General features: G+C 43.0%; 1 protein-coding gene and 1 long non-coding RNA gene across 2 annotated transcripts; both read right to left on the reverse strand.

Annotated features, from left to right (window-relative positions):
- Positions 1-1,878: 1,878 nt before the first annotated feature.
- On the reverse strand, positions 1,879-2,494 carry LOC115550778 (uncharacterized). The gene is made up of 2 exons (XR_003977949.1): positions 2,326-2,494; positions 1,879-2,219 (listed from the first exon to the last, which is right to left on the reverse strand). It is a non-coding gene; the product is annotated as an uncharacterized LOC115550778 (long non-coding RNA).
- Positions 2,495-3,941: 1,447 nt separating this feature from the next.
- On the reverse strand, positions 3,942-7,296 carry LOC115550779 (aerolysin-like protein). The gene is made up of 3 exons (XM_030366070.1): positions 7,164-7,296; positions 5,153-5,645; positions 3,942-4,522 (listed from the first exon to the last, which is right to left on the reverse strand). Exons 2-3 carry the CDS (start codon positions 5,633-5,635, stop codon positions 4,052-4,054), a joined length of 954 nt encoding a protein of 317 aa, XP_030221930.1. The 5' UTR covers positions 5,636-5,645; positions 7,164-7,296; the 3' UTR covers positions 3,942-4,051.
- Positions 7,297-21,648: the final 14,352 nt, after the last annotated feature.

A 21,648-nucleotide genomic window follows, 5' to 3' on the forward strand; every position in this document is an offset into this window, starting at 1 on the left:
TTGTCAACTACCCTCCTTCCTGTCCTTCCGGCAAACTGGTCCATGGGGAACGCGTGCCGCATGGGAACCAGGCTTTATTTTCTGTTCCGGGACAGTTCATTTGGTTTGCTAATTGCGGGGGTGGTGAGGTAGCGTTTGTACTTCTGAGTGTCGTTATGATTGGTGTGATTTATTTATCAAAGACTGTGGTGTGTGTGTGTGGTGTGGTGTGGTGTGGTGTGGTTTGTGTGTGTGTGTGTGTGTGTGTGTGTGTGGTGTTTGATTGATCATGTTGTATTGATGCGTCACCTATCCCAGTGGGCTCTCCCAATCGGCCCTGATTGGTAGGCCTATTTAATGGGGAGACATGGTGAGGTTGGGCATTAGTTATGTAACAGCTTGCCGAGAGGCTGTATTCTTTTGTGTGACTTTTTGTACTTTTTGGCACAGTAAATAAACCGGCACCATTTTCGCAGCCTTCAACCCTCTGAGGGTTGAAGGAGTCAGTTGGTCCATTCCGCATCCTGCTTTTGACCAACTGACTCCTTGGTTGCGTCCCGTCCCGCATGTGAGTTGGGGGTTCAATACCTCATTCTCACATATGTTTAAATTCTTTTTTTGTGCATTGTCCTTTAGAATAAATGATGTTTTCGTTATCCTATATAGAGCCCTGAATATCTAGGAGAGGGTCCTCTTCCAGCGAGCCCACCATGTTGCACTAACATGTTTCAACATGGCCTAGAATGAACATACGACTAGAGGACATCAATTTAATTAACACTATCTTACGTATAAGATATGAACAGATTAAATAATTAAACCTAAATGAAAAATATTTTCTAAATAAAACGTAATAGAAAATGGTTGTCAATTGACCACCATTGGGTTAAGTTCCAAGCTTTTGGGGGTTGAGCTGTCTGTACATTATGTCCCAAGTGAAAGACTACAGGCCGGAATACATCCATCAATACCACACCAGTGAAAGACCAACTTCACACCAAACGGATATAGATCCATCATCCTATAAATAATCGTATATCACGACATCCCGAGGATTTGCCCTGGAAAGAGCAAACGACTATCTATGCAGCCTATTATCCACAACTTATTAGGCTCTGATTTTTGATTGTCTTTTCCATAATTAAGACGGATTAATCGTTCTATAACCTCACAAAAGTCTACTTTGGTAAAAGTATAAGGACTTAATTATCATGCCAAAGAGTTGAAGATCAGTTTATATGTTTTTATGGGCAGTATTAAACATAAACATAAAACAACATTTACATGTAACCAACCATTATAAAGTCCTGTTATATTATTAATCTCAATCCAAGGGAAAATTATGCTTTTATACAAATTCGTTAAAACAGAATGTGTGAACTGATGTAAAGGAGGCCTGTTTGATTAAACGTTTAAAGGCCAATCAAGGTGAGTAATCTTCGCTTGAGTCATACAGTGTAGAGACATTGCCATCTAGTGGTTAAAACTGCAACCACAACCAGGACTGACGTCTGGGGAGAAAGCGTGTTTATTCAATTTATATTTCTGAAATGAATAGAGTTAAAGGGACACTGTGTAAAAATTACTCCCATCTAGTGGTACAATTGTATATTGCATACAGTGTGCAGTATGCTCCAAGAAGCTGTGTCATGACATCCAATACTACCTCATCGAGTCACTAGATGCCTGACGGTGGCGTCTAGAACGTCACCACTGGCGGCCATCTTACCACAAATTTAACCCGTATGGCTTTTTTAATTGTCTCCTTCCCCCAACATATTTGTCTATTTTCCTGTCCAAGGGCTCTAATTTGGTCGCTATTCAACATTTGTTTTAACTTCTTGTTGACTGAATTGTTTCTCTGTCTTAGTGCCAAATTGATTCTTTGCCAAATTGATTCAAGAGCCCTCTCTGCTCTCCTTCTCATTAATTTTTCCTTTTTTAGTTGCCTTATTAGGTCCTCCACAGTCGCCCCATCAGTCCCTGGCAGTCTGGTCCCCGGAGCAGCTGGTCCTGGAAAAGTTATTCCTTCACCGTTTACCCCTGAATTATGTAATCTCATTAGGAGTGTAGTCTATCCTTGAATTAGATGAAATGGGGAATATTGTTAGCTGCATGGATCACACCGAAGTATAATTTGGCGCAATATGTGTGGTCCGTTGCACTTGGTTCTGGAGGCACCCTCACAGAAGGGGATTTCCTCCTCTTCGGCTTAGGGCGATGAATGAAAACTGTTGGGACTGCAAATCCCAACAGATAACAAATATCATTGAAACGTCATAATTCTCTACACTTAGAATTATTATGCCCTTTGAAATGCTAGCAAGTGATGTGAACATTACTTACATTACATAGTTTTTGACTGTTGCTGACCCCTGTCACTTGTACGTTTTGACGGCTGACCATTGCCATCCATTTCTTCCTGCGCTCTTGGTCCTTGGGGAAGCCATACATGTGGTAACCCTAACAGTCAGACCAATACTTGTATGTGTTTTTTTTAGAGCTGTCAAGCGATTAAAATATTTAATCGTGATTAATCGCATTAATGTCATAGTTAACTATTATTAATCGCGATTAATCGCAAATTCTTTTTCTATGCTAAATATCCCTTGATTTTTTTGTCCCATAATTCTTCTCATTTTAATTCTCTTATCAACATGATGAAGTGCTTCGGCTTGCCTTGTGCAAATGATTTTCTATTGATAACAACATTGGCATATACTGATCAAAACAGGACGATACAAAAAAAGAGCCTATAGTGCAAATAAACGACTGCTTTGAACAAATGTCATTTGAACATAGCAGTCAGGCTACTGCTTCTTTGTTTTGAGCCAAAAAAAAAAAAAATTTTTTTTTTTTTTATTTTAATAAAAAAATTACGTTAATCGCGCGATAAAAAATTTAACGCCGTTAAATTTGGTTTGCGTTAACGCCGTTAATAACGCGTTTAACTGACAGCTCTAGTTTTTTTCATTCATATTTACCATTCAATATTGAAATCTCTGCTGTCGTCCCATAGAATAACATTGACAGCGCGGCGTGTTTGGTCTTTGGATCTATTGAGGCTTACATGAACCCCGTGATAACCACGTGACCACCCTGTCGGCGAGATCATAGTGTGTCGTAACTCTCTCTCTCTATAGCTCTGGGGTGAAAACAAAGCAACCTACAAGTGAAACACATTTGTGGGAACATCTACAACAGTGTTGGGAAGAGCTTCCCAAACAATATTTGATTTCCATTGTAGGAAGTTTGTTCGGCTGTTATGTCTGCAAAAGGTGGCTACTTTGATAATTCAAAAATTATGATACAAATCGTTTAACAAAAGGCTTCCAGGATTTGTCTTTTTTTATCTACAAATGTTTTTTTTTTTTTTAATGTAGGCCTATCTTTGTTAATACTGTTATGATTATATGACAATATTGAAGATATCACTTGACTTACAGGTTACACAAAACGTACCCCCAAGTGGACAAATATTAAAGTAGAACTTATTGCGAATATTCAATATTAAGATCTCCCCTTCCTCTTGAACACTTGCTGTGAACTCTTTCCGTGTATTGGGGACTGAGGTCACCCTAGGTTAGGGAACCAACATGTTTTGTCCTATGAAGGTGTGCCTTCGGCTGTATTGCTGTTTTTCTGTTGGCAATCTACTGTATCTTTGGAACAATTGTGTAATGAATTATCTTTGGCACTATTTAGATTATTACCTGTCCCACATTTACTGAAGTGATTTAGCATAAACCTAAACTTTTAAAGCAATGAGCATCTTACTGGAAGTGTGCAGAAACTATCTTTCCAGGCTGTTGGACTGGAAAACTAAATTATTAACAGCATATAGAATATTTGAACTGAAATTATCACTTACTGAACTGAAACGTTAAATAATGGGATCAGCAAGACCGACTCGTTTTCATATTTTGTTTAACAAGCTCTAAGGATGAACATGGAAACACAAGCAGGTTTTTGATTATGATTTATTTATCTGTGACAGTCACTCTACATTAGCAATCAAACCAATGTTATGCAATCAATATTAAAACTGTGCACAGTAAGATGTTGATGCATCTTATTCAACATTCATAACTTTATCAGACTCAGTGACTTCAACTCCCACTGCAGTGTAAGCCACACCACTGTAGTTGCCGGTGGATCTGAAGTGCAGCTCGCTGCCATTCAGGCATGTGATCTTCACTGTGGCCGAGTAGGGGAGGTCAATGACTGCTCGTCCCACTGTCGCATCAACTGTCATGGTCTTTCCTGCCGGGACCGTTACTTTGACCTCATCTGATTCGGTTATGGTCTCAGAGGAGGTCATTGAGGTGGTCTGCGCCGCTCCCACGGTCACGCTAAACCCACCAGACACCTCCACCAGGTCCGGGATCCCTGCTTTAACAGTCAGGCTGATGGTGGACTCAATCTTAGTGGTGGTGCTCCAGGTGGTAGACTTGGTCACAGATCTGCTGTACGCACATTTATGCTCTTGAGCCGCAGTACTGCCATTGTGATAAGACACAGATTTGACGTATTCTTTGTTTACCTTCAAACACAAAAAAAATGCATATTTTTCAGGCAACACACAAAATAATACTCAATAACCAGTTAAGAAAGTGTCAACTCATTTATTTAGTCTAACATTTAGACTTTAACACTTTATTAATCCCCCAGGGGAGAAATTCAAAAGATTTAAGTGCTGACACTATTTTATTGACCTAATGAAATTAAACAAAATACATAACTGTCAACCACTTATCAAATTATAATGTTTATACGGTGGACAACACTCATCAAGTTTTCCTTTATGGAACGTAAAAGTGGGCCAACAAGCACTTGATCAGAACAAATCTTAAAAAAAAGCACCTTGTGACAGCTGCTGATATAAAAAAGGGCTTTATAAAATACTTTTGATTAATATATTAGAGTAATATATACTATGAAAGATAGGTATAAATCATGCTTTGTTTATGATGGGAAAGAGTAAAAATACGTGCCAATTTCGGTCCTGGACTCAACCTAGGCTACTACAAAAACAGGTGATATTGATGCATGAAAATTATTCCATTTCAATTGCTTTTCGGAGTTAATAAAGAAACACTTGTTAATTTAAATTGATTGGCCCACATAACCTGCCATATTCAGACTCATGTCTTCCACACATAGCAGCACTCACCTGGGGTGTATACATGGCCAGGCTGGGATAGGTCATGTCGGTTAGCACAGACGACTTGATGGCATTGATGAAGAGGAATCCCATACAGTCGATGTCTGAGCCTGATCTCCCCTCCAACCCCAGGCAGACTCCAGACCCCACATCGATGGAGTACTCGATCTTCAGCGGCCATTTAGTCATGTGCGCGAAGAACTCTCGTTTAGAACTCGTCCAGAACCTGATGCCACCCAGACGTGTTCCGGCACCGTTCCCCCACAAGGACAGCTTGGTGATGCTCTCGCCAAGTTCAAACGTAAACTCACTGAAAGTGACTGCATTTCCAAAGGTCTGCACACGCCCATCGGTCAGTTCTGCCCGCACAGCTTTGATCTGCCAGCCGCCCACTGCCACTTCAATCTTCCTGAGGGTGGCGCCATTGTCACGGCCAGTGAACTCAAATCCTATGCCTCCCCCTCCACCGATCATTTCCAGTGTAGTCGCCATGTTTAGTAACCTGAAACAGAAATGTACATCAATATATTCATGCATCCTCCGAATGCTCGACAAAAGATGCAGACATTTCAAACTGTAAAAGTAAATGAAAGGACAAGATCCAAGGGCGAAAACTTACGGACAACCAAAGCAGGCAGTGTTTTTGTATAAAATAATACAAAAATTAAAGGGGTTGGTGTTATCACTATGCCATTTCCAATGCTAGCACCTAGTATGAATATTACCGTACATGTATAAACATTACCAGGCCATTGAATAACACACCCCCACACACACACACACACACACACACACACACACACACACACACACACACACACACACACACACACACACACACACACACACACACACACACACACACTCTGTGTGTGTAATAATAATAATGTGGTAATCGGGAGATTTGGAGAATTGGAAGGATAGGATGGAGTTTCTAGGAACAAGTTGTAATATTACAGGAAATTACAGGACAAATGTTGAGGAAATATAGGAAATACATGCTATAATATGTAGGCCAGAGAATCCACTTGTGATTTTTTCAGAAACTAGAGTTGGGTAGTGGCTCATACATATTAAAAGCATCCTGGGGGGAGCGGGTTAATATTAATTACATATAAATGATTATTTTGCTAACTGTTCACTGTTTCACTGTTTATTAAAAAGGCATTATCGCTTTTAGAAATGGATTCGTCAATTTAAGTGAAATCGAAATCATGTTTTTTAACGTATAGCCTTGATGCCCTGGCATGTGGCCTTGTTGAGGCCATCCAGTTTAATTTCTTGCTCTAAAAATAATTCCACAGGTCTGGACCTTGGTGACCTCAGAGCTGGCTACGGGCATGTATACGCATATGAAGCAGAACTATATATTAGAAGCTAGCGAGCGTGACTGTTCACCTTTAAGAGGTTCGATTTAAGAGCTGTTATTGTTGTGTAATTGTTTACAAATGTTACAACCGTCTATCATCTATTTATGAGTGAGATGCACTCTGAAAATCATTTTGGAGTTGAATACACCTGCCTCTGTATCACTGCAAAAAAACGCAAGCAAAAATTACAGTAAATTAAATGCAGGATTTTACTGTTGTAGTTGGTTGAGGTAGAGTTCATTCTGAAATATTTTGTTTCAAACTGTTATGATTATTTTCATCATTTAAGAGCTGTTATTGTTGTGTAATTGTTTACAAATGTTACAACCGTCTATCATCTATTTATGAGTGAGATGCACTCTGAAAATCAGTTTGGAGTTGAATACACCTGCCTCTGTATCACTGCAAAAAAACACAAGCAAAAATTACAGTAAAGTAAATGCAGGATTTTACTGTTGTAGTTGGTTGAGTTAGAGTTCATTCTGAAATATTTTGTTTCAAACTGTTATGATTATTTTCATTACGTATTATTCTGCTGATTCTTTACTCCATTAATTAATTGAATGTTTAGTTTGTGAGAAATGCCGTCATGATTACCCAGTGATCAAAACCCCATAGATCCCTTTTAGACCACCCTGAATCCTCCTTACCTGTCCTGGTGGCTACGCTCTGGTCTTTCTTCCCTTTCCAGGAACTAATGGAATCGTCAGTATGGATCTGACCTCACTGTAGAGAGCCCCTTGAGAGTCGTCTCTTATAGCCGACCCTAACCACGCCCCTCTGACCACACCACAGAGTGTTGTGGTCATAGATAAGTTATGGCAAGATAGGGGAAGTTGTTTGCCAAGTTAACAGTTTGCTAACTGTTTTTGCACCACAAAAGGTGGAACAAGATACTTGTCAATGTTAGGACTGCAGAGTCGACCACCAGCTTCCCAAAACACGACAAATGATTCAAGAGTCACTTGTTGTGGAGTTCACAGAGACACAGAATTCACCACAGCCTCTTCTCCTCCCGTACTCTGCTAAAACACCTGTCTTATGCACTCAGGGCCGGCGATCGGCATAGGCGACCTATAGGCGATCGTCTGGGCGGCAAATGTGTTGGTGCCCTCTGGTGGCACCCTTAATTTTATTAATTTATTAAATTATATGGAACACACTATCATGTGTTTTATCAAAACACCATCAGTAACATTTAAATTGAGTTGATGTAGACAGCTCTTTTGAATACAGCCTCTGTGACCTTGTCAGTGTTCAGTGCCTGTTTGTGAGAAATGCATGATTGAAAGGTAAGCCTTTGTTTTTGTTTCATTTTAACCTTTGCGTCGTGTTCGTATCTCTCCCCTTACTTTGGTGCTCCCGGTCAAATTAGACCGGTCTGTTTTAACTGCCCTTACAATCACAAAAAAACAATGATCATTGCCAAATTTTATTGAACTCCCTTTTAACCTGTAAACAATGCCTCCAGACTACTGGTTTACATGAATAACTGCATTAAATAGGAGTTACAAGGAATTATTGTAAAAAAAAAAAAAGACATCAACATCAACACATCGTGTGTGTGTGTGTGTGTGTGTGTGTGTGTGTGTGTGTGTGTGTGTGTGTGTGTGTGTGTGTGTGTGTGTGTGTGTGTGTGTTCAAACACAGGAGTGGCATTTTGCAATCAGGTCGCAGTGTGCCTTGCAAACGTATGCATCACATTTGAAACATGTAAGACGCTGGTGTGCGGGGAAGGTGCTGGGGCCGTTGAATTAGAGGAGTCACTTAAGCTTTCGCAATCTCTGCCGGGAAGAGCCTCCTCTTGAAACATTTCCCCTTATTCCAGGCTGGGTCAATCGCTGTCCACACCACATAGATGTGAAAAAGTTATCGCATGTGATGTTATGCCCCTTGAGACCGGCTGTCATGTCCAACACAACACGTATGCCTTGTTTTTTTTCTGGCCTTCCAGTAACAGGTTTCACTGAGTAAACCTGCATATTCCAGGCGTAGCTGCTCCTGGCATCACATGCTGCCCAGATCTTGATCCCATACTTGCCTGGTTTGCTTGGGATGTACTGTTTGAATGGACGGCGACCTCTGTAAGGGACCAGGCGCTCGTCCACAGTCACCTCAGGGCCTGGATTGTACATCAGTGGTAGGCGCTCCACCCACCTGTCCCAAACGTTCCTGATGGCAGCCAGTTTGTCGTCTCGCCAGCGGAAAGGTTGTGTAGCTCTGTCATCAAATCTGATAACTCTTGAGAGGATATGAAACTGCTGCATGGACATAGTTGACCGGAATATAGGCCTCCCTGACTCCCTAACAAACCACCGCACATTTCAACGTTTTGCATTCATAAAAGATGAGTTGCGATCAGTATATTGGGCAATCGGCATGTTTTTGCTGTTACTGTTATTTAGTCATTTAGCAGGAATGGTTATTCTCATGAATGAACAGGTATACACGGGTCCCTACCTGTAGATTGTGGACATTGGGGGTTCAAAGGGTTTTCTGTCTCCCTGTCCGGGCCAGTCCTGTGAGCGCCTCACAGTATCATGCGTCGCTTTGTGACCTTGGTGGACCAGGTTGCCTTAGCAACCACGGACAGCGCCGGACTTCAGGCCCAGATGGTTGGCGCTAACCAGGCAGCCACCCGGTACCAGGCGGAGAACCTGCAGCTGAAACAGGTCTGAAGCATTCCGGAGATAACCCTTCAAACTAAACCCCAAATCATGGTATTACACAGAAGCTATTGCATTCCTGCCTCATTCAGAAGTATGGATTTCCTCTCGATTCGTTGTTGGGCCACACCAGAGCCAATTCAGTCAAAATCAGCCGGAGAATTCTGGGTATTTACTTACTTGCTACATTTGCATCTTTATTCTATCAGTCAACAATTTGACACCTCTCACACTCTCAAATACTGTATATACGTTAAATTAAAATCAGATGTGTTTTCAAATGTGATGTTTTCTCCCGAGTTGTCCTTAGGGCCCGGGTTGAGTTGGAGGCTATGAGGAGGCAGGCTAAGGGCCTCACACAGGAGCACGACAGACTGCTTACGGAACACACCCAACTACAGGTAACACACACATCGTCAACACATACAAACTATACGCAATGAATATGTAAGGGATAATGTATAGAACGCCGGTCATTATCGAGAAAATAAGCCCCGACAGGGCGAACAGGACACCGGCGCGCAGCGGAGGTGTCTTGCTTCGCCATGAAGGGGCTTATTTTACGATAATGACCGGCAAAGTTCTATACATTATCCCACTTATTACACGGCTACTTGCCAAAAGGAAACAATTTATGTACAATGTATTTGTTATCAGCATTCATAGTGTTGATCAGCAGAGAAATAGTCCGCCCAAGACGTGGAAGTCGTCGCTTAGCAACCGACAGCGCTTGGGTTGATACATATCCTGCTTATTACATTGACAAGTTACCGGACTACGTGCGGAGTGATACCAAAGGCAAAAAGTAATTTTGTTTACCTTGACAGCAGTCATAATTCATCCGTTGCCAATGAATTATCCAAAAAGAATTGACCGCCGGAAGTTGTGAAGTGCCCATGCAAGTGAACGGAACGTTGAAAAGACCCGTAATAAGTAAGGATAACATACAGCTGTAACACACACTGTGGTGACCCGCTCCTCGATGTCGCCGGGTTCCACGTACAAATCACGCTTGGTAGTGAGGGTTTTAAGCCGATCACGGCGTTTATTACAATAATCGTACAACAGGGGACACACACGCTACATAGGGTCTCTGTGAGCCTCTATTCCGCGGTGGACCTGAGAGCTTCTCCGCTGCCTCTCGCTCCTGGTCTCTCCTCTCCTGTCTGTCCTCGACCTGCTTTTATAATGGCTCCTCGGCTTTCACTGCCTCCGGCCAGGTGTCCCCCAGTTTCGCTGATTGGGGAGAGGAGTGATGCTCTTCGTCGCCACTCATTGGGGTGGCGACGGTATACGCCGTCAGTCACCCGACCTCGGACCCGCCTGGGCCGAGGTTTAAGTGGCGGGATGCCACAACACGCACAGCATTTGTACTAGGGGCAGTGATGCCAGATTGTGCCGTATTTCCTGCCCAATCTGGCAACGCTGGCTGCAGCCAATGTTGCCAGATCGGGCGGGAAATATGGACCAATCTGGCAACACTGACTAGGGGTGTAACGATACACGTATTTGTACATAACCATTACACAGGCAGGTCTGTCCTATAATGTCTCGCTGTGGCTTGTAGGACATGGACATCCAACGTCCAAGTGCTGTCACGTGATTCCACTTGCCACCCCCACTGACGTCACTGGCTAATGACTGAAACAACCCAATTGTGATTGCAAAAACATGCGTTTGTGAAATGAGTTTTTGATGGGTCCACTCCTTAAGCCAGGGGTGTTTCTAGGTATCATAAACATCCGGGGCTTAGCCCAGACGGAAAATGAAAATGCCAATGCTTTATTTTGCATGAACATTTTTACATAATGCTTCACCTAAATAAACAAAATGCGCAGTTTATTATAGCTTAAAATAGCTACCTGACTGCTGTGCTGCTTATCCCCTAATGTCTAAAGTTCCATTCAAGTTATTTCAGAGTAAAATTTAGACAGTGTGACAGACTTTACACACACACACATCTGACTGGGGATAGGATAGGTTAATTCACTTGAGGTGGTAAAAAGGTTATATTTTTAAACTGTTTATTATCTTGCCAGAAGGACTATCTAGACTAGGCTAGTACTTATAAATATTTTTACTTTTATTTTTTTAACCCAAAAATTATATTCGGGGCTAATTAAACACAGGGTCTATGATTAGGATGTCTGGGTTCAGGTTCTGCGTTCAGGGCCTAATCGACCAGGTAAACACGTGTCCTGCCGTCCTCCGAGCTCCAGGAAACCAAGTTCCAGGTGGTTAATATTTAGCTCAGACGTCGTTCACTCAATACATTCATGATCCAAAATCTGACCGCAGCTGACCTCAGATCTGGTGAACTGGGCTTTTATTTCTTTCACTTCATATGTTTCGACCAATCCTGTTGCTGGAGGCAGAGTTATTTATTGCAGACAAACTAGACCAGCCCATGAACATTTTAAAATGTAAATACACACATTCCTGTATAATTAAGGTCCCTCTGCTGGACAACAGTCTCGCACCAAACTACATTTTCCGTTTGAACCAACAGCTATAGTACATTGATGTGAGACGGGTTGGTGGATTGAACGTGTTGTAGTAGCAGAGAATGGCCTGCGAGGCAGTAGCCGCGTTTACATGGCACATCTGATCCGCATAGATTTCTATGCGGCATAGATCTGTTCCTAAAATGTGTTCCGAATGTACTGTATACATGGCAGTAACAAAAGTGTCCGTTATGTCTCTCGCGCACACCTGACACATCTCTGGACCGGCGGCAACATAATGTATTTCTTATCACTATCGGGGATTTTAAATTTGATTTTAATGAAAGCACAGCAGGAGAGAGGTTTTCTCTGCCTGCTCCTTCAATTAAGAAGGAGGAGGACATCGTAGCTACGTCAATTTCTCGTCAGATCTTTATATTTACCCCCAGCTCCGCCGTAAACAAGAGGAATTTGGATGCGAGTCCGCAGCCAAGACTGGTGGGAGAGAGTGGTCTCTCTAAGTTAAGAAGTATTTTAACGTTCAGCCTGCAAAAGTACTAATAGTAGCCTACTCATTTACAGTTATGCCGGACGGGCGCGGACACTACGATACGCGAACACGTTATTAATAAACACCCATTTCCCGTCGCTTAGCAACCGGACTACTTTTACGGAGTGATAACGACGTGAATCAGGCAATAAATCCACTTTCCTTGACAGCGGTCAAGTTCGGTGTGCTTAAAAGTACCGACGGAGCTCAGTGGACCAATTGCGAACTACTGCGGCTGCATCCCAATCTATTCGGAATAAGTGTATACATGGCGATTAAAATGGACTACACCACCTCTTCTATTCGGCATAGAATCTATGCCGAACAGATAATTGTATTCCGAATGAGGCGTATACATGATCATTTTCTGTTCCGCATAGAAATCTATGCGGAACAGATGTGTCCATGTAAACGCGGCTAGTATGTACATTGTTAAATACATGAATTTAGTAGTAATATGGATGTTTCATATTTTTACAAAATGGATTATGTGAACATTGCTGAATAACAATCATGTATATTAAATGTATTGCAGGAGTTTAGCTTGACATTAACCAAGTTAAAGGACAATTAAATGAACCGCACCAAACATGAATTCAATGTGGGATTTTAATATATAAACAAAAACACTTGACAGAGGTTTAATACAATTTTGTAAAGGAAAGCAGAGGAAAACATTTTCCCAAATGAATCTTTTCAAAATGTCACCACCATTCCGAAAGCAAGTGAAGAGGTTTATGTAAAGCAGTCCTCCCTGACCAGCTCTGTCCCTGACTCTAAACCCTGACTCTAAACCCTAACGCTAAACCCTCTGAGGGCAGGAAGACGCGCCTTCAGTGTAAAGGTTTGAACCACAGAGAAGGAAGAAAAGAGGAAGCAGTAGAGAGTAGTGAAGTAGTGAGGTTAGTGACCGACGTGAAGGAAAGGCGTGTGGAAGCACACGGCTACATGTGGGGTCAAGAAGATCACTCCCACTGGAGGTCATTGATACATCAGCCTCAGACTGCTGAGCTCAGCAGGTCTTCTGGAGGACGAGGCTCAGATTAACTGAGGAGACGGGACCAGCAGGATGTCAGGATCAGGGCGGGTTTAGCTCAGGTGTGTCTACCCCGGACCAAACAAGGACATTGATTAGGTTCAATATTCAAAAGATGGAACATTATCTGAACCAAAGATAAGTAATTAAGGAGCTGGCACAATAGTATGCCGTAACTAGTCCACTCTGTTTATTTTAGGCAAACTTACAAGGATCCTGGTTGGTGGAGTGATGTCGTCCTCCAGAGTCTTGGCTCCTCCATCAGCTCTCCTCAGCCAGAGTCCTGGTCTGGAACAAACAGCGCGAGTCTGACCCTAAAGTCTGGTAACAAACATGTAGTTTGTCTTATTTTTAAGCCCTTTATTTCCAGTTTGTTTGGTTAATACAAACTTACAATCCTTGTTGGTAGAGTGATGGTCATCCTCCAGATTCACAGCTCGCCTCCGCTCCAGAAACACGTTCTTGTAAGAAAACACAGCGGTAGTTGGTCAACGCATGTCAAAGTAACAGCTGTATTTTGCCCTTTAAGTCAACCATGTAAGTAAATACAAACTAACGAGGAATTCTTGTTGGTCGATTCCTAGTCGTCCTCCAGCGTCTCAGCTCCTCCAGCAGCTCTCCTCAGACAGACAGAGTCCTGGTCTGGAACAAACAGCGGAAGTCTTGCTTCAACATGTGGTAAAACAGATTTAGTCGTCTGGTATATATGGTACAAACGCTCCTCCCTGACCAGCTCTGTCCCTGACTCTAAACCCTGACTCTCAACCCTAACGCTAAACCCTCTGAGGGCAGGAAGACGCGCCTTCAGTGTAAAGGTTTGAACCACAGAGAAGGAAGAAAAGAGGAAGCAGTAGAGAGTAGTGAAGTAGTGAGGTTAGTGACCGACGTGAAGGAAAGGCGTGTGGAAGCACACGGCTACATGTGGGGTCAAGAAGATCACTCCCACTGGAGGTCATTGATACATTAGCCTCAGACCGCTGAGCTCAGCAGGTCTTCTGGAGGAAGAGGCTCAGATGAACTGAGGAGACGGGACCAGCAGGATGTCCGGATCAGGTGGGGTTCAGCTCAGGTGTTGCCTGCCCCCCGACCAAACAGGATCAGGTGAGGTTCAGCTCAGGTGTGTCTGCCCGGACCAAACAAGGACATTGATTAGGTTCAATATTCAAAAGATGCAACATTATCTGAACCAAAGAGACGTCATTAAGGAGCAGGCAGGCTTTAGGGCGCCTTGCTCAAGGACGTATCACTGTATTCTGAGGACTTGAACCCGGCACCATTGGTTTGAGAGTTGAACCCCCAACCCCCTACCTAGTCCACTATGTCCAGATAATGCAAACTTACGAGGAATCCTTGATGGTAGAGTCTTGGTCGTCCTCGGGATTTGCCTTCCAGATGTACGGCTTCTCCGTCAGTCCTCCAGATTCCTGGTTTGGTTACAAACATAATTTGTCTCTAATGCAAGGTAAAAAACAGTAGTAATTTGTCTTTAATGTAAGGTAACATACACAGTAGTAGTTTGTCTCTAATGTAAGGTCACAAACACAGGAGTAGTTTGTCTCTAATGTAAGGTCACAAACACAGGAGTAGTTGGGATCTAATGTCGCGTTACAAAGTAGCAGCTGTAGTTTGTCTGGTAACCAACCACAGTAGTTCGCCTTAACTTCTACTGGACAAACTAATCCTGCGTTAAGTCCACTCTGCTTACTTTATGGCTCCCTCATCAGCTCTCCTCAGCCAGAGTCCTGGTCTGAAACAAACAGCGCAAGTCTGTTCCCTTTGTTGATACAGGTTAATACAAACTTACAATCCTTGTTGGCAGAGTGACATCATCCTCCAGATTCACGGCTCCCCTATCAGCTCGCCTCCGCTCCAGAAACACGTTCTAGTAAGAAAATATAGCGGTAGTTTGTTAACGCATGTCAAAGTAACAGCTCTATTTTGCCCTTTAGATCAACCATGTAAGTAAATACAAACTTACGAGGAATCCTTGTTGGTCGATTCCTAGTCGTCCTCCAGCGACTCAGCTCCTCCATCAGCTCTCCATCAGCTCTCCTCAGACAGAGTCCTGGTTTGGAACAAACAGCGGAAGGCTTGCTGCAACATGTGGTAGAGCTGTCAAGCGATTAAAATATTTAATCGTGATTAATCGCATTAATGTCATAGTTAACTCACGATTAATCGCAAATTCTTTTTCTATGCTAAATATCCCTTGATTTTTTTGCCCCATAATTCTTCTCATTTTAATTCTCTTATCAACATGGTGAAGTGCATCGGCTTGCCTTGTGCAAATGATTTTTTATTGATAACATTGGCATATACTGATCAAAACAGGACGATACAAAAAAAGAGCCTATAGTGCAATTAAACGATTGCTTTGAACAAATGTCATTTGAACATAGCAGTCAGGCTACTGCTTCTTTGTTTTTTTTGTTTTTTAAATAAAATAATTGCGTTAATCGCGCGATAAAATCTTTAACGCCGTTAAAATTGGTTTGCGTTAATAACGCGTTTAACTGACAGCTCTAAACAGATGTAGTCGTCTGGTATATATGGTACAAACGCCGGTGGTTTGTGGTAGCAGTATTCTACGAGAAGTGGCAGTGAGTGTGATGATCACTTCAGAGTCAGGCTCCATCTAACCCACGACAGACATCCTCCACCAGGCAGGGCCTCCCGTCAGCTCCTCCACCAGGCAGGGCCTTCAGCGCGGCTCCTCCAGCCATGGATTCCTGGTCTGGTTACACAAACACAATTGGTCTCAGCAGTAAATCACCTGGGGACGCAATACACCCCACCTCCTGCATCTGAGGTTCACTTGTAAAATGGAAGACTAATTTGAAACATATTTAAACACTTAAATTAGACAACGTCTGCAGATTGTTGCGTTCAGCAATTCATCCACTACGGTCATAGCAGCACCAGAAACAATAATGGCTCATATGACTCCTACATAAAACCGGTATGAATTAACTCAAATCACAGCTTGGCACAGATGTAAAGTCATAAGTTGATCAAAACCAGACCTAAACCTCTGAGGATTTTAGTGTTTCAGATGAGCTTGGTGATGGTTACCCTCTCGTCCGGTGCTGCAGGCCCCTGGTCTCCAGCCTCAGTCTCTGGTCCATCCTGGTACCACAAGCCTCCGGTCCCAAGCCTCTCAGCCTCACCTTTCAGCTACAGCAGCAGGTTTATATCAGCATTTGCCAAACAATAAACTTAATTGAGTCATCCAAAACCTAGTTACAAAATTAAACTATTATTTTATAACTCAAGGCTGGAAAAGACTTGAGACCAGACATTTTGGGAGTGAAGACTGAGCAGTCCACAAGTTTAAAGAAGTGGTTCAGGCCATGCATTTCTCCACACACACACACACACACACACACACACACACACACACAGAGCACTGACCTGTTCTGGAGGACTTCTGACAGGAGGTGGAGGTCTGGCTCTGGTTGAGGAGGTGGAGGTCTGGCTCTGGGTGAGGAGGTGGAGGTCTGGCTCTGGGTGAGGAGGCAGACACCTTGGGACAAACTACACGTTACCTTTTTAACCTTGTAGAGTTCTAGAGTATCTTCTACTGTAACATGTGGGAATGACGGCCATTATTTTAGCTTTGATATTATCCAGTTGGTAACTGCACCAAAGTCGTTCTTTAACGTCATTCTATTTGGTAGGGTTTAACTTCTGTGGCAATTAATGACAGCATATATTTAGAACGTACAAAAGCTGAAGTAACAAAGAACACTAAGCAGTATCAATATTAAATCAAATTTACTCAGCCATAGTCAGGTGCTGGGTTCCTTTGAAGAAATGTCAAATTGTCTTCCACCTTGAAATGATTTTCAGCCTTCACCGATGTCAAAATGGGGCCGCATGTAGGACGCCGTTTTGTACGCAGCGAGAGTCCCGTCAACGTGGTTAAAGTACGGCGCAACCATCGGAATTAAACATATTGTACGATGTATTCAATATCAAACTTAATAGTGTTGAGATAGGGGCAACAATTCCCAATGGGAAACCGACTGAAAAATAGTTTCCGTTGGCAACGGCTCGAGGTTACGCAAATACAATCCAGAACGTTCCGCCAGATTCCCTTAGGGGACTCCCGTCCAACTAACTGCCAGGTGTTTTCTTATGGTTGTCAAGACTACAACTTTCTATGCTAACCATTGGGACTAAATCAAGTTACCGCACTCAGAACCTTCCACGGCGGGAAGCACAAACCGTCCGACTGGAATACGAACATTCCGGCCGGAACCAACCAAAGAAAAACAGAACCAGCGCCTCACCTTGAGCTGAACGGAGGAAGATCCTGAAGTCCAGCGATGGTCTTCATTAAAATACAGCCAACAGACTTACCTTGAGGAGATCTGTTTGTTGCTGTTGGTCATTAATACTATTCAGTGTAACTATACATTATGCACCCAGTGTGTACAAGTTATAATCACTCAAACCATACGAAGAACCAAACTACTATGTACAACAACTTTAAACATAAAATCCTGGAATCAGTCAATACAAAACCGTGTCTACATTTTACAATTATCTAGATTATTCAGGGTACAAACCATAGAGAAAATCTAAACGTTGAGCTCACAGAGAGCCAACCATAGCCCTGCAACGTCACCCTGACCGCCTCTCATCACCAAAACACATCTCCATCACTAGAGTGTTTGCATCCTACTCATGGGGGTATGGTCTGAGTGAGCACCGATGCATGCTGGGATACAGTGCTGTCTGAAGTCTTCAGTTCTATAGAAACGCCCCTCAGGAGAAACCAAGTGTTTGTGAATCTGTCGTGACATCAGTTACATGAGCTGGAATATCCTTCAAGATGGCGCCAGGATTCTCAGAGGAGAAAGGCCAAGAGGAAGATGTGTGGGTTCTTCCTCTCAGCCAGTGGAACACACCAACGGTCTTCATCAGAGTACCATGGAACACTTTGAAACATTCTCCTCTTTACATCTTGAAGCCCCAGTGAAGGTTTCCTTACCTCCTTAGCTGAAGAGCACAACTTCAGCTCGAAGAGCGCACTAGCTGGAGTTCCCGGATTGGTTCTGATTTAAGAGAACCAATCGTTCAGCTAGTCCTGTCCGAGACAATTACAGTTCAGCCCGAGAAGACGTGCAACTGAGAGCAAGACAAGATCCACAGGGCTCTCCATCAATCCAGCCAGGTAGGAAGAGCCGTCTCATTACAGGTCTGAAGGTCATCTTGAATATCCATTTAGGTCCCTTTCCAACGTCACTCTCCTTGTGAAATTCCTTTTGGTGTCCATCCTCCATTGATCCTGATTGGTGTAGTCCTAGTTTGAAGTCACTCTTCTGAACACGCCGCTTGCATCCTTTTACACTCGAGTTGGATACTCTCCTTCCTGCCCAGTGTGTTGGATCTCGCTCCGGAACGTCGCTCAGGGCTCTTCATGCCTACTGGAGGCACTTACGTAAACGTGTGGCCGCCCATCAGGTATGATTTAGTTGACCATTCCGATATCCCAAGCCAATCACACAGACCCCCGTATGAACATTATCACTGTCAAAGCAAGCCGGCCACACGCACATAGAACCCATGACAGGCACGTAGAACCCCATGCCAGGTGTGAGTGGGAGACACACACACACACAGTAAAACCCTAGCGACCCTATGCTCAAAAATCTTCCATCTCATGTCAAACCCCAAACACACACACACCACTGAGCCATAAAGGCCAAACAATCATGCAGGGTAAAACCTCATAGCAAATAACATTCCATCATCACCCCCCCAGCTCTCCTGCCAGGGCACCCATGACAGAACAACCAATGTCTCCAGAGACGTAAATTATGTACAACATTCTTCAGTGGCGTCCCACATTGGTGATGGATTATCCTTGGTGTCTCCAATGTGTCCCAGGTTGATTCAACATCTCTGAAGTCATGTCTTTGTAGTCCAGTGGTTTCCTGAATGAGGGGCCTTCACAGATGCAAACGGGGCAGCTTTAGTCAGCCTGAGGACAGGAAGGAGGTCATCTGTTCAGAAGAGCACCCAGTGGAGGGGGGGTGGCTCTTGAGGAGCAGGATCCATATGGGGATGGCCCCAAATAAGACCTTCTTGGAAATGAAACAGTTCCTGAGGAGTCACGATGCCTGGAGGGGACTGTTGAAGGTGTTCCATGGTTCTCTGTGTCAGACTGAAGTTGTGTTTTAGTCGTTGAGATGAGGAGCCCCCTCTTCTCCCCCTGGTGTTTCTCCTTCTGAATCCCTGTCTCCATCTTTAAGAACATTCCAGTCCATGTAACTGACGTCACGACAGTTTCTCAAACACTCGGTTTCCCCTGAGGGGGCGCGTCTACAGACCTGTAGACTCGAGACAGCTCTGTATCCCAGTATGCACCTCTGCTCACTCAGACCACAACCTCATTAGTAAAGCAACACTCATGTGATGAAGAGGCAGGGCTCAGGAGAGTAGAATGAAAGAAGACTGAAGATATCAGAACCCAACCCATTACTCCAGCTTACAACAATAACTTGGAGCCTGTAACCATTTTAACAAATCATTAATACCAACATAAACCAAACACCTAAGTAACCCATGAACCAATAAAACATCCTTACTCAGATCAACCTTCAGGTAACAGGTTAACTCACCAGGAAGCCAAAATACATCAATGTGCCCAAGAGTAATGAGAAATGAATGACTTACAGTTTGCAGATATGCTTCATGGTTAAGTTGGGATACTCACAGAACTGCAGTTAAATATCCATGATTGACCTTTGAAGGAAGGAACAGTTTTACTCATGGTCCAAATTTCAAATGAGAGTTAAACCACCACAATCCCAGATTCCTTCACACATTATCAGTGATTTATATTCAACATACAAGTCACATCAGTTGTGCTTTGCCACTCAATTCTACTCACATCAGGTTCAGATGAGATGCTCCTCTTTACTTCAAAAAGTCTTTAACCTGTGAAACTGGAAGAGATGTTAAATAAGTCACAACAGACCACAAAACAGTACACAAACAAATGTACTGTCCGGTTCCCTTTTAAGTGAAACGCATCAGATGCAACCAATTAACTAATTAAGAAAACCACCTGGCAGGCGAACTGCGGCAGGTGAGCTAATTAGTAAAACTCAGTGCAGGTTCGGCACCCTGTGGTCTTCTAGGTAAAAGTGAGAGGCTATTTCAGCTCTGTGTTTGATCTTAAATTATCTCCCTCATTTTAATTAAAGGGATGAGTCTGATATGACTGATTTAGATTCAAACTTCAAAACGAAAAAAGTCTTCATTCAATTCACCTTACTTTGAGCGCGAGTGTGTGTGTGTGTGTGTGAGAGTGAGAAGGAAGCTTTCATCAAAGAGACCAGAGAAACTCATTCACTGGTTAAACTTGAGTCATAGCATACCACCACACACGTTACACACAATACAGACACACAGTACACCATATAGATTCACACCATATGCACGCACATATAGATTCACACACAATATTGATACAAACATAGAATAAAACATATGCACACACAAACGACAGATACAAACCATATACTGTATATATATATATATATACACGCACACACCATATAGATAAACACACTAAATAGACAAAGATTAACTTAATATAGATACAAACTAGATACCCCCCCCACACACAGTTCTGGTCACTAACTACTCCTCTCTTCTCCCCTCTAATCCTTTTCTCCTCTCCTTCCGTCCCTCTTCCAGGCATATTGCATTTTTGTTACCTCTACTCAAGAGAATAGATTTGGGTGGGGATTTTCTGGGTTTCATAAACTTTCCGGGGCTTAGCCCAGAGTGAAAATGAAAATGCTGCGTGCCTTTTATGTGAATGCTTTATTGTGCATGCAAACCTTTTCATAATGCTTTATCGAAATAAACGAAATACGCGGTTTATTATAGCTTTAAATAGCTACCTGACTGCTATGCTATCCCCAAATGTCTAAAGTTCCATTCAAGTTATTGCAAATTAATACAAGTGAGGCAGACCTTACACATATACACATACTGCAACATGCTTGGCTCTGGCATGAACATAAACTGGGGAGGCCACACGCAGGGTAAAGGAATAACAATTATTTATTAAATAAGATTGAACAGAAACTAAGGTAAAGTTAAAGGGATGTGGTGTAAGTCAGTAATATGTGATGTAACCAAAAGTGTGGTGTGAGGTCAGTCATGGGAACAACCAAACAAAAGCCTAAAGCCAGCAGAGGAGAGGAGAGCCCTGGGTGTCGGCACGGCCGGTCTTCTCTACACTCCCCAATCAGCAGGGTCATTGCACACACCTGAGACCTGCACACAAGAAAGGGAGGCGACAGAACAGGCAAGCAGCACAAATCCAAAACACCCAAACAATCTCACCTAAATGCATGAATCAAAATGGCCAAACCATTTCCAATCAACCCAACAAACCAACCAAACAATGCGTGG

This window comes from Gadus morhua, chromosome 9 (assembly GCF_902167405.1).
Source record: "Gadus morhua chromosome 9, gadMor3.0, whole genome shotgun sequence".
NCBI classification, from domain to species: Eukaryota; Metazoa; Chordata; class Actinopteri; order Gadiformes; family Gadidae; genus Gadus; species Gadus morhua.